Source organism: Hydra vulgaris, chromosome 09 (assembly GCF_038396675.1).
Source record: "Hydra vulgaris chromosome 09, alternate assembly HydraT2T_AEP".
NCBI classification, from domain to species: Eukaryota; Metazoa; Cnidaria; class Hydrozoa; order Anthoathecata; family Hydridae; genus Hydra; species Hydra vulgaris.
This window is the reverse complement of record NC_088928.1, coordinates 24,029,596-24,044,343: the sequence shown is the minus strand read 5'-3', so window position 1 is coordinate 24,044,343 and position 14,748 is coordinate 24,029,596. Positions and strand designations below refer to the sequence as shown.

At 27.7% G+C, this 14,748-nt stretch overlaps 1 protein-coding gene across 2 annotated transcripts in view; it reads right to left on the bottom strand.

The window, feature by feature from the left end:
• LOC100208841 (sterol carrier protein 2) overlaps window positions 1-14,748 on the bottom strand; it is a 43,791-nt gene that overhangs the window by 21,581 nt on the left and 7,462 nt on the right. For both annotated transcript variants that reach the window (XM_065805090.1, XM_065805091.1), the window contains exons 4-7: window positions 8,345-8,362; window positions 6,344-6,466; window positions 6,100-6,245; window positions 2,624-2,881 (exon numbers count right to left, since the gene is read on the bottom strand). In XM_065805090.1, coding sequence (XP_065661162.1) covers window positions 2,624-2,881; window positions 6,100-6,245; window positions 6,344-6,466; window positions 8,345-8,362 — 545 coding nt within the window. The remainder of the gene's footprint in view (window positions 1-2,623; window positions 2,882-6,099; window positions 6,246-6,343; window positions 6,467-8,344; window positions 8,363-14,748) is intronic.

Sequence of the window (14,748 nt, the reverse complement as noted above, 5' to 3'; positions counted from 1 at the left end):
GTAAAATTAAAAAAAAATTATGTTCCGGGATATAACAGTGATATCCCAGGAAATCCCGCTGCCATTTTTATCCCCGGGATCTCGTTTGAGAAACCCTAGTATATACTAATTTAAAAAGAAAGTTTCAGGATTATGAGTATTTGTGTGCTTGCTTTTTAAAAATTTATATCTTTGCTATACTAAATATTTTACTATGGTATTTAAATTTTGTCTATTTGAAATTTTTTTTTTTTTTTTTTTGCAATTGCAATTGCAAATACTTGTTTGCATTACTTTTACATTATTTGTTATATTATATGAAAATTTTTTTTTTAAAGTGGATTATCGTAGTCAAAATCGGACATTCAGGACCTACGACTTTTTTTCGCTTTGTTTGTTTTTATATATAAATTCTATATTAAAATGTTTTATATGCTGTGGTATTATGACTTCTATTTTTTATTACGGTATATATTAAGGGGCTTGGCGATAAGACAATTAGTCTTCTTCTTGCTTCTGCAATTTGTAGTTACATGTGTTTACGGTATGATTAAATGTATACGGCAAAAAAAATATATATATAAATAAAAAAGTACATGTTCCTTTTGAAAAAACCAGAAGAAAAACTGCCTAAACAATATTGAGACTAGAAACTATATTATTGTATGATAAACTCAATAAAAAGTACATCTTGATGCTTTATTAATTATATACATACATTTACTAACATCATCCGCTAAAGACGGGTTGTTATCTGCATTTAAATCATCACAATCACTTTTCATTAGAAAGTGTTCCAAATCTGAACTGTTTATTTTTGCCATGTTAATTGTGGGATAGGCAACTTTTCCACAACTCAAAATTTATTTTTCTATTAAAGTAAATATGATTATAAGTATCAGCAGTGTCAGTGTCCTTATTGGGTGGACTGGGTAGCAGCACTGTATAGATGGTTTTTGGGGTTTGGTACTTTTTCCACAACAAACTACATATTCAATGTATTGTTGGCATTGATTATCCGGAAAATTTTTAAAATGTGGGTTAAACCGCTTTTTCACTGAACCCGTTGAATAATAATACCGATTCAATACTACAGGAAAAACAGATCGTTATCAAACGCCTTATACAAATGATACAAACGATACAAATGTTTTATCATTTAAGGAACATTTATTTGAAGTTTATGACAAAAACTTCCCAAAAAATGCAACTTTAAAACAAACAAAAGTCTAGAATAACCATGGGTAACAAAAGATCTTTAAAAATCCTCATAAATTATTTAATACCTTAAAACAAAAAAAAATGTCAAACTATTTAAAAATCAAAGATATTACCTTAAATTCATTTGCGACACTATTCCGTTTTTTTGTTTTCGACACTATTCCTTAGACTCATTTGCCATACTATTCTGTTTTTTTGTTTTCGACACTATTCCTTAAACTCATTTGCGACACTATTACGTTTTTTTGTTTTCGACATTATTTATTAAACTCCTTTGCAACATTCCTTTTTCTATTTTCGACACTTCATTAAATTCATTTGCAACATTATTTCTTATTCAACAATCAATCATGCAAAAATTTGCGACACTATTCCTTTTTCATATTTTCCACAATCAAATTTGCGCCAATCAAAATTTTGCAACACTATTCTGCCACACCTAGGGTATCTAAAGTATTTAAAAACTTGATAGGTTCTTTTTTGGTTCTTTTATAGTAAAAAATCATCTGTGTGTAATATCTTTTGATTTCATTAACATTAAAAGGTTGCACATAAAACATTAAAATCTCTATTTTTACAATTTCCTTGCGATTAAACAAGTCAGACTTATTCACCTTATTTCTACAATGTTTTACTGTTAATTTTGACAATAATTCATTTCATATATTTTTATGTTTAAAATCATTTTAAAACAATTTTATTAACTTGATATGTTATAGATCAGTATTAACTTGATTATGTAAAAGAAGCTCGTGAAGATCTTGTTGTTCAAATTTTTAATAGTTACAATTTCTTTATCACAATTAGAATTTCTGAAAACACTTGGAAAGTTATTTAAGTTTCTTATACAGAAACCCACTTAAGTTACAATGTTAAGTCCAATAAACCTCATGTTTTTTTTAACATAATTTTGATTAACTAGTGCTTGAAAGTGAAAGCAAATTGAAATTTCAATAATGAAACTTCAAATTGAAGTGCTAAACTGAAAAAAAGATCACTGGAATGCAGCTAATGAAAAGGTGGTAATACAAGTGCTATCGATCACCATATTACTGGAACAAATCATGTAAATGACACCAGCAGTTTGAACACACCAAACACATTTTTTTTATTTTTACAGCTTTGCAACCTAAAATGATAAGAGAAGAAGAACTTGTGATGGATTTGAAAATAGCAGACTTTATTTCTTGTGATGCATGTCCAAAAAGTTTAGTGGAAGGTGCTAGATTCCTTAGTTACTTATTTAGTTGTTTTTTTTTTAATTTTTTTAAATTTTATCATAACTTTTCAATTTTTTTGAATTCCCTTAAGAATATTTGTCTTTTAGTTTTTTCAGTTTTCAAAAAATATTTGCAACTCTTGGATCAAAAAAATAAAAGAAAGAAAACTCATAAAAACAAAAACAATTTATTAAATTTAAAACCTTTAAATTATACTTGTCCATAAAGTCTTCACTGCAAATAACAGCTGCTGCACCCCCATCAGCAGTCAAGGCACACATTGCCAAAGTTATAGGCGCACATATAACTTGAGACATAATGGATTGCATTGAAAAAACTTTCTGTAGACAAGCTTTAGGGTTATATTGACTCTGATAATGATTTTTGTATGCAATCTTAGCATGTTGCTCTTTAGTAGTTCCATATTTTTTGGCATGTTCACGAGCACCATAAGCATAAACCTACAAAGTTAAAATTTTAATTTTATAAAAACAAATTGTAACTTAAGGTTAAAGTTAGCTTACATTATACCAGAGTATTTATATATATATGTGTGTATATATATATATATATATATATATATATATATATATATATATATATATATATTATATATATATATATATATATATATATTATATATATATATATATATACATATATATACACAAATATTCTACCATAGTAAAATATATAGACAATAGCAAATAATACAAAAATAAAGATGTTAAAATATTTAACAAAACGTTAACAATTTATAAAATGGTAACTATTGCGCGAAAAGCGATATCTTATAATGATTCAACTGTTTGTTCATATTAGGATTTTTCCATTTAATGAACAAATTTTCATTAACTTTAGGCTTGAATTTACTGGAGGTTGATGTACTGAAGCCCCAATGTCATACAAAAACAGGAAGTTTTTGTATGACTTCAGCAGTAATGCAGCATTTATATATATATATATATATATATATATATATATATATATATATAATATATATATATATATATATATATATATATATATATATATATAAATATGTGTGTGCTGTATTTAACAAAGATTTATATAAAAATACATAAATATAACATAATACATATTATTACATATCATATTACATATAAAATTACATTTAAGATTATATTTAATATTATAAATCTAATAACATTCATATAAATAATCGTACATAAGAAAAATAACATATCGATTTCAAAAATAACACTGAATATTTTTGTAAAAAAACAGTTTGTTTCGAAATTTGAAACATTTCTCACAATACTTAAAAATCAGTTCTGTTACAAACGACACAAATGATAAGATAATAAATTTACAGAATACTACAGCCAAGAATATAGAGTAAATATAATTCCACCGGGAGTTATTTTCAATACATTTGTTATTGGCGCAACCAAACCATAATTTATTTAGAAAATTGTATTACTTTTTGTCAAATACGATTGCAAAATGCGCACATAAAAGTACGTGACAAACTTTATCTGTTTTGTTTTTGTAATAAAAAAAAACAAAGTGTTGTTATTGTAAAATAGAAAAAAAGAGGTTGTTTTTTATTTGTGAGTTGCATGCTAATTTAAAAGACTTTCATACAATGTGGTTATATGTACCACAGCTCAACGGAAATTCTAAACTCTATATTTGGCAAAAAAACTGTAATTATGCTTAAGAAATATATTAAGCCACTGTCATGTATCAGATAGCATGGCTCAGTATGGGATTTATGTATTCTATAGAAATTATTTGACACAAAAAAAAAGAATAAAAAAAAACTGTAACCTTTTTGGGAAACATAAAAGAAAAATGGGCAAATTTAAGAATAAACTCTCCTAATATTTGAGAACAAAACTTTTCAGACGGTAAACAGTTATTAATAAAGCAATTTACAAAAAAACTACAAAGCTCTGCGGCGAATAAAAAACTATTTACCAAGAAAATATATAAATTAAATAGTTTTTATTTAGATTTGTATGAAATATCGATTTAAAAATGAATTATCAAAAATGAAATGAAGCTTACTAGTTATCTTGATAAAATTTTATTTTTGCCGTACAGCTGTTTTGTACTAAATTACGTACTCATGTTTTTAATTAGATATACAACTTTATTAATTACATTAAATTATGTTATTTATGCAATCAGTGGCGAATCACGACAAGTGGAGGCCCTTAGCGTTTAAGGCCCTAAGCCTGAGTCTGGAGGTCCAAAGTGAAGGCCCTAAGTCACTTTCTGTTTATCTTATAAATTTCATTTTTAAAATGTAATACAAGTATTATCAAACAATGTTTAAGAAATAAAAAAGTAATTTTATCATCTTTTATGCGAAGAAATGTTTGTCATTTTCAATATATTTTAATATATTGAAAATGACAAACATTTCTTTAAAATACAGTTTGTTGTTTCTTCCAATATGAGAAAAATAAAAAGTTTTTGTATTGCAGTAATAAATACTAAAAATTAGATAAACCATATGCAAGGTGCAAAGGTGTGAAATAAAAATTTTAGCTTCCATTAAAATAACCTAAATTAAATCAAAATCAGAACTCTCTGTGAACACTCTCAAATAAAAAAGAATCTTGCAAAAAAAAAAAGGATTATAATTTTTTTGAGAAAAGAGACAAATAGTTGAAAACTTTGAAGTGATTTCCCAAAATTACCTTTAGTCCAAATTAGCTTATTTTTTTGGAACTGCGATTATATATATGTATCATGTAAATCCCAAAGTGAGCCAATGTGTTCAGAAAAAAAAAGATTGTTTAGACACTGGCTTAATATATAAATATATATTTATATATATATAAAGAGTTCTGGTTTACTGACTACAAAGCCACTTGACCTATTGTGTGGCACAACTAAGTGATGTCAAAAAGCTGACTGACTCTTACATTTGTTTTGTAAAATACAATGCATGTGTCTAGTGCTCAATGCATTTAACCATAAGTGCTTCCTGTTTTGATGTAATCATTTTTAAACCTTGAAGGACAATGTAATCATTAGTAATCCAACAGATCACCATTTTTGGTATCTATCCAAAATCAACATTGAAATGACACTCTTTGATGAAGAACTGCTCCTTCAGGAAATATATTCAATTGCTAACATGGCCATATTCCTGATGGCCTAAAAGATTTGATTGCAGTGTCTTTAACAACAAAAAACACAGAGAGGTTCTATGAACTGCTGCATGTTGATGCAAGTTTTTTTTGTCAAGAAGCTAGTCTGAAATGAGGCATGGTGTTTGCTATGACCAATGCAACAGAGTATGTGATAGCTCTAGCCCACGAGATTCTTTTTAAATTAGTCAAAACCCACTGCCAGGAAATACCTGAACTAAATCCCAACTCATTAAGAAAATGAATATTAAGTGTGCGATATGAAAACATTGGCAGATGCACCTCAAATTTTTGTTTTTCATCTTAAGCTCATCCTTCCCAGTTTATTTTGAATACCTACTCCTATAATAGTGGAACGCCCTAACACCCAAATTTGTTAGATTAATTCTTATCTTTGATAAGAGAAAATTAGACTTAACTAATGCTAATATTTTAGATCATCTCATATAAAAAATATTTTGATAAAAGTTATTTATGCTATACTAATGTAATGTTGAATTATAAGAAAATAAAAACTTTGAAATTATTTGAGACTATTACTTGGAGACTACCTTTAGAACATCAGAAGTAAAACTTTCAAGAGATGGAATATTTTCAGCTGAAACACCTAACTTTCTCATGTAATCAAAATGTGCTTGAGAAGGATGCAATCGATCATTCCACTTCACTGTTAAACCTCTGTCCATTTTTTCAAAACCTCAAAATGTTCACCAAAAAATAAAAATAAAAATTTACAATTAACTAGTTTTATAATAACTATGGTAATTATATACTAAATAAAATTTCATTACTTACCAAGAGCAAGAACACATTTATAATCTCCACTTTGAACAAGAATCTTGCTTAACATAAGTGCACATGACGCAGATGAACAATTATTATTTGTATTGAAAATTGGAATACCAGTCAGACCAAGTCCTAAAGGGGTTTAAAATTTTTTTATGATTACACTTGTAAAATTTTTTTATGACACTTGTACATTTTCTTAATATTTTCTTTACATAATGGAACCAAAAACCCAAAACAAAATCAAGATCGTCAATTATATTAGCAAACTCCATTTCAGCATTTGGTGTAAATATTAGAGATTATAAATCTCATATAAATGTTGAAATAGTAAAAACCAACAAATCAAGAATAAATAGATTTGCAAATTAATTGTATCCTTTTTTTTTTAAACAATTCTAACTGATTTTCTTGCAATATTCTCTTTTTAGGAGTTTTCAAGCCTTTTTTTTCATTTGACATTTGAAGTTTTTAAAACTGGTAAAGATGATTTTTTTGCAAAAGTTCGCAAATTTTTTTGGAGGAAACAGGTTTCAAATGCCAATTCAAGGTGCATTTATCACTTCTAATTATATATATATCTTCAAAATGAATTTCACATATAACAGAATATTTTTTGGAATCCAATACCAAAGACTTGGTTCCTCCCTGTATTATAAAAAGAAAAGTATGAAAAATGGTATTGCCTGTTAATAAGGTATTGTCAGTTACTAAGGTACTGTCTGTTACTAAAGATACTCAGGTTACTAAATCTTGTATCTCAGATATTAAGTTCTAGAAACTTTTAAAATTTTTTTAACATTATTAGTCTAAAATTTCATTCCTCATACTGATCTTATTACCTCTCCAAAGAACAAAAACTGTTTCCAAGGAACTTTTCCTCTAACTCATCTTTTAAACCTATGACCACACTAATGACCACACTTTTTCTGTCATTCAAAAGAAACAGGTAACCAATTGTTAGATATCTGAGGTAATCTATTGTTAGATATCCAAATCAGGCAATCTATTGCTAATCTATTGCTATCAGGTAATCCATTGTTAAGTATCTAAATTACTAAAGTTACTAAACTTACTTCTTACTTAAATTCTTCTATAGTTTGTCCAGACTACATTCCTGACTCACAAGTGTTCTCCAGAACTCTTTTCAATACTTTCTAAACTATTAAGCAAGTTCATAATGTGGTTTCAACCTGTAGTTTCAATCAGTGGTTTCAATTTTCAAAAACTGTAGAGATCGCTCTGACAGCTCTTACTATTGACCGATCAGACTTCTTTCTATTGTTAATTAACTTCAAATATCTAAGAGCCTAACAATGTACTTTCTGAAAACCAATATGATGGATGGTGTCTACACGGTTTTTAATTCTCTCAATCTACTACTGACTTGCTAACCATTATAACAGAAAGGTTACTAAGGTTACAGGGTGTATTAAATGTAAGTAGTGAAGCTAAGATCAATCCTCGTGACACATCATCAAGTTTTTTGATAAAGTCTGTGATGTTGGTCTTCTCCATAAGCTCTCTTGACATGATTGAGTTTATTAAATTATTGAATCATTCCTTTCATCTTAAATTTAATCTTGTCAAATATAAGATGAAACAAATGATTTAATATAATAAATAGTTGTCGTATTTAGGTTATATAATGATACCTTTTCTCATTTTAAACAAGGCTTAAAATGTATTTGAGTAACTCTGTTAGATGCTTTACTAGATAAAATATTCTCCAGCCTGATCTTAATTGAATCAGTATTTTTTAAAAGAGCGGATTTGCTCGATTTGAGCCCGTTTAAAAAACACTGATTCAATTATGTATTTTTTAATTAACAGTTTTTAGATTTTAATGACATAAATTTTTATAGAAAAAAGTAGTCATCAACACTTAAATAATCAACGAAATCCAATTAAAGCATAATTTAAAAATATATAACATTAAATTAATTTATCTTTAACAAAATTAATCAACAAAAAAATTACAATTATAAATACAAACAATAAAATATTTACCATACACAGCTTTTTGACCTAAAAATAAAAGTTAACAATACGTAAATTTTACCTCTAATATAAAAGAATAGTACAAAGTTGCAAACACCTTTTTAATATTTAACAATTTGGTTTTTATTAATAATATTTTTGATCTTAAAACTTTTATTACTGCATACATTAGAGTACAATTTTTAAGTTATTGACTATGCACGAGTTGCTAATCAAAGATAATTATTACAAAAAACAATTATTTAAAACTCTTACTTGCCAAAAGCAAAAGTTAACATTACTCTGAATGAATATTTTAAAATTGCTTTATCTTTTAAAAAAACAAATTTTTCATTCTATTGTCTTTAAATTGAGTTCTGTAATGAGTTATAGTTCATTTAAAACTTATAACAAAACTCAACAGTCTCTGCAGTTTTATAGAAACCAGTGTTTTAATCTTTTCTAATTCATTTAAAATATAAAAAATTTTTTTTTCAACAAATCGATTACTTTTAAAAGTTTCCTACAGTGAATTACCAATGTTGACAACTTCACTTTGCTGTAATTTGTCAGATTAGCCATCTTTGTAGAAAAACTGTGAAGATCAAAAACTAACAGGTGACAACTAAAAAATGAGACTGGATTCAAAGACACATATCTCTTTAAAGGAATAAGATTTTAAAAATAGGAAAACTGTTTTAGAAGGTATTTTTATTCTAGTTTTTAAATATTTTATGTGTTGTTATTTTTTATAGAAAAATGAATAAAAAAATATATTCAAAACAAGAAGAGATTAGAAAATGTGTGTATGAATTTTATTTAAATTACAAAAATGCTGGTAAAAAGTTCACTTTTGACCACTTTAAAGTTGAGAATATACGTAAAAGTACTATCTACAAGATAATTCAACGTGCTGAAAGTGAATCTGGGTACCAAAGAGTTTAAAGAAGTGGGGTAAAAGCTAAAAAAATGACCAGGACAAACATTGAAAGGCTCAAACTCATGTTTGACCATAAAGACGGAGTTTCTCAACGACAGGCAGCTAAAAAGTTCAACTGTACTCAGCAACACATTAGTAAAACATTAAAAAAAAGAACAAATATTAAATCAAGAAAAAAAATGGCGATTCCAAAACGATCTGACCAGCAAAAAGCGGCAGCTAGAACTAAGTGCAGTCGATTGTGTCAGAAATTCAAAAATCGTAAACCAATCATTGACGATAAGTCTTATTTCACATTAAATCACTCCAGTATCAATGGAAATGATATACTTTATACTAGTGATGTAAAATCTACTCCATCTACAGTTAAATACCAAACAAAACAAAAGTTTCAAAAGAAATTACTTTTATGGATTGCTTTTTCTGAAAATGGAATTTCTCAACCTTATTTTGTACTAAGTGGACTGACTGTAAATCAAAAAATCTATTTAAACAAATGTATTAAGAAGAGACTTATTCCATTCATCAATAAGTATCATTCAGATGGTGCATATGTATTCTGGCCAGATTTAGCATCATCTCACTATGTAAAAACAGTAATCATGTACCTAAACAAGGAAAATGTGCATTATGTTGAGAAAGCGGATAACCCTGCAAACTTGCCAGAATGTCATCCTATCAAAAGTTTTTAGAGTATTTTGAAAGGCCTTGTCTACAAGAATAATTGGCATGCAGAAAATCTTAAAAAATTATGTTCTAGAATCAAGTATTGCCTTAATAAAATTGATATTGAGCTCATACAGAACCTAGCTCAGTCTATACCAGGCCTAGTTGATAAAGTCAGAAGAAATGGTTTAATTGAGAACAACTGATTATATATTTAAAAACTAGAATAAAAATACTTTCTAGAACATTTTTCCTTTTTGTTTTATCTTACTTCTTTAAAGAGATATGTGTCTTTAAATCCAGTCTCGTTTTTGAGTTGTCACCCGATAATAAATACTTCCAAGATTTCATTTGTTCAAAGGTTTTAGCTTAATTTTAAATGAACATGAAAACTTTAAATAAGTATCCATTTCAAAGTTTGTCATTAAAATGGGTACGCTTTCTATGTAAACTACTTAATGTAGGCAGAGATGCACAAAAGTCACTCACTTTAGATTTCACATTTTTGTAATTTTTTAATGTAAAGTATTTTCTTATTGATTTGTTAATATTTGCATTTAAAATTAACTTTGTTTTTACAATGTATATAGAAATGGATGCATTGCAGAGACTGTATGAGAGAACCAATTGCAGAAAAAACATCTAACAACATTAGAATTGAAGGTATTATTTCTTTATTTGAGGCTTTCATAAATAAGAAAAGTAAAAAGCAATAAATCATTTCTCCTACTTTTCATTAGGGAATCTTAAACTTTTGCTTTTTACACCATTAAATACTGGGGAAATACCAGTTTACAACCCAAATACAAGTAGTCTTTCAGTTGACTTAGGCTGAAAACAAACTAATGTGGATGTTGAGAGTAGCTTATTAATTATTAATTTGTTTTATTATAGACAGTTTTAAGAAATCACTCAGCTCAATTTAAGAAAGCAAAGTTACATTTGATATGAGCTGTCTAAACTTTGCTGTAATTTTTTAATCACTTTAAACTGTGTATTACATAACTTTTTTGTATATAAAAGCAAATGCTATACAATTTATAATACAATATACAAAGCTATACAATTTAAAACACAATTTAAAGGTATACAATTAAAAATACTAAACAATATAAAATATTAATGTCATTTAAAAAAAAAACAAAAAAAACATGAAAAAACAAAAAAAAGCAAAGTTTATGATTTGCTTTGATAAATGATTTTAAATGTGTTTTTTTGACTAGTTGCAATAAGTTTTGATTGGTTGTAATAATTTTTTGATTAGCTACAATCAGTTTTTGATTGGTAGCAATGAGTTTTTAATTTGTTCAAATTTTTTATGATTTTGAACTAATTAAAAAGAGAGTAATTCCATGTCAATTCATCCAGGCCACCATATGCTTCAGATTTTACTGAATTTAATTAACTAACTATACTTTAATTAACTATACAGTTGAGAGTAATTAGTAAAATAACGATTCCTTGAAAATTTTGGTTCATAGCTTCTGGTTCCTTGAGATGGATTTTTCACTACCTTCCAGACAAGCTGGAGCTCTGGAACTTTTAGCATTTTTTAACAAAAAAGATGATTTTAACAGAATTTTACACTGTATAATTCAAAACTTTTTAAATTGAAAAAAATCTATATACTTTAATGCTAAAATGTTAACTGCAAGTTGTTTATTTAAATAAAATCCAACAGTAAAAAAACATCCTATCATAACATTACATCAATAAAAAAAATATATCACTTTTTAAAATTATTATTTTCATTGATATTTGCTAATTCTAAAATGTTAAATGCTTTTTTGTTACTTTTATCAAAGTTAATTTTACAGTAAGAATGGATTCATGTGATTTTGGAAAACTGTTAAATGATACTCGTCATAAACTGATTTATTGTAGAAAGATTGATTTAAAGAGATTTTATTGTTATAGAGAATATGCCGGAGAAGAATTAATTTGGAGATCTGGAATAACAGATGATAGAATTGTAACAATCTGCCTTCACCATGAAAATTTTTTTAGTACAAACTTTGAAAAGAAGCACACAAAATGTTGTAATTTATTGGACAAGCATAAATCGAAAAGAAAAGCAATAATTGTTTACAAAGGTAAATAATTGTTGATAAAGAATCATTGTAAAATCTGTTTTGAATAATAAAATTAAAATCTACTAGTTTATAAAAGTTTGAAAATAAGCTGTTTGATTATACATTATATAATTGATATAAGAACAAATAGTTTTTCATTTTTCATAGGTAATCACTAAAAAATTGTACTTTTCATTTCAGGTAGTCATGCAACAACATTAGACATGGCAAAACAATTGAGAATCAATTTTCTAAATGTTGTGCCTGAATATCAACTCTGTCAAAGCTGCTATGATGCTATAATAAGTAAATTTAATGAACAAGATATTTGTGAATTTGAGTAATCTTTTTCAAGTGCAACTTTAATGTCAAAGTATGAAGATCATATTTCAAAAGTATATGTTAGCGAAGCAGAACTGAAACATTAAATTCCTCATACCAAAAGTATTGACAAAAGTAAATGCGATGATCTAGACAAACTAACAGCAGAAATAAACAAAAAGTTAATTATTTCTGACCGTAAAATTCAAATTCAGTTGTTAACTTTTACACCTTAGTCTTTGTCAAGAAATTATGCTGCACGATATTTCAACGTCCCTAAATACCAAATTAGAAAAGCGCACAAACTTAAGAGAAATAAGTGGGATATTTGCAGTTCCAGACACTATAAAAGGCAAAACATTTTCTGAAATAATATTAAATAGAGTCAACAATATATACCATGATGAAGAACTTACTAGACAAATGCCTGGTAAAAAAGATTACGTAAGTATTGGTAGAAAACAACAAAAGCGCCTGATTTTATGTAATCTTAAAGAACAGTATGTTTCTTTTAAAACTAAATATCCTCAAGAAGTCATTGGGTTTTCTAGGTTTTGCAGTTTTTGACCCAAATGGTGTATAACTATTGGAGCATCAGGGACTCACTCTGTTTGTGTATGTACCCACCATCAAAATACAATACTCTTGACCAACACTATACAATTAAATTGCACTTACAAAGATCTGATGATGAAAGTTGTTTGTGATGTGACAAGTAACGAGTGCATGATTCATTGGTGTCCAAACTGTCCAGGTATAATTTCTTTAAACAAGTTTCTGGATGCATAGTTAATTGACAATGACAATGACAAGGAGGTGTCATTTAATCAGTGGCAGAAAACAGACAGAACAACATTGATCTGTCAGACAACAGCAATTGAAGAATACAAATTGATATTATCAGAGGCAATAAACAAGTTAACAACTCATTCCTACATTGCAAAATGTCAAGCAAGATACCTAAGGCAACAAAAGGAAAAGTTGACTGCTGTATTGTCTTAGGTGACTTTTCAGAAAACTACACACTTGTAATTCAAGATGAAATCCAAAATTATCATTGGTGCAAAACTCAATGCACATTACACCCAGTTGCCCTCTATTTATTAAACGAAAATGACCAGCTTAAAAAAAAATAGTTTTGCTTCATGTCAGAAGACAATGAGCACAACACTGGTTTTGTGTATGACATAATGAAGTTCAGACATAAATAGTTTATTATTTAAAAGAATATCATCCTAACATTTCAAAGAACCTTTATTTTTCAGACGGTTGTGCTGCACAGTATAAAAACCACAAAAACCTTTACAATATCTGTCTCCATAAAGATGATTTTGACATTGATGCAGGGTGGACATTTTTTGCTACAAGTCATGGTAAGTCACCATGTGATGGTATTGGTGGCACTATAAAACGACTAACTGCAAATGCAAGTCTACAAAGGCCCACAAATGACCAGATATTGAATTCTAATAAAATGTTTGACTACTGTACAAACAATATTAAAGGGATTTTTTTTTCAAGATTGAAAAAGAAAGACTGACAGAATTGCGCACCACTTTGAAAACACGTTTTCAGCTAAGTAGAACAATTCCTGGAACTAGGAGCTATCATCAATTTAACCCAGAATCTATAGATATTATTAGCTTTAAACAAACAAGTGATGTTAATATAACAGGCATTTTTTCTTTTTCTGGTATTCAAAGATCTCAGCCTGATCAGCAAATTAACATCAATACATTGAAATTTAGTGAATTTATTCTTTGTAAATATGATTTGTTTCAATGGATTGGTATGATAAATGAAATAGATAATATTGAGCAAGATATTATGGTAACATTTATGCACCCACGCGGTTCTTTTAACAAACTTTTCTGGTCATCTAGAGCAGAGGAGTTTTGGGTTCCAATTACAAACACAATTTATAGCATCGATGCACCTGTAACAACAACTGGGCGTTTGTATACTTTGACCATTGATGCATCTAAGCAAATATTAACAAAATCTTGACAGTTTATTTTTTTGTATTTTATTTTGTAAATAATTAAATAAAACGGAACAAGTATAAATAAGACAAAGTCTTCAAAGTTATCTTAACTTTGTTAAAGAAATTTTTTTCTTTTTTGAGAAAATAAGTGGGGCAATAAAATCCAAAATAAGGGTTGTCTGCCCTGGAAACAATTTTAACACACATTCATCAGGACTACAAAAATGTCGAAAGTTTCAGAGCTCCAGCATATCTGGGAGGTAGTGAAAAATCCGTCTCAAGATTCCGCTCAAAAAAGTAGGGTACATGCCCCCTCCCCTAGTGACTTGATCCCTAAAAACAATTTTAAAATGTACATTTATCGGCACTACAAAAATGCCGAAAGTTTCAGAGCTCCAGCTAGTCTGAAAGGCAGTGAAAAATGTATTGCAAGATTCCGCTACAAAAATGT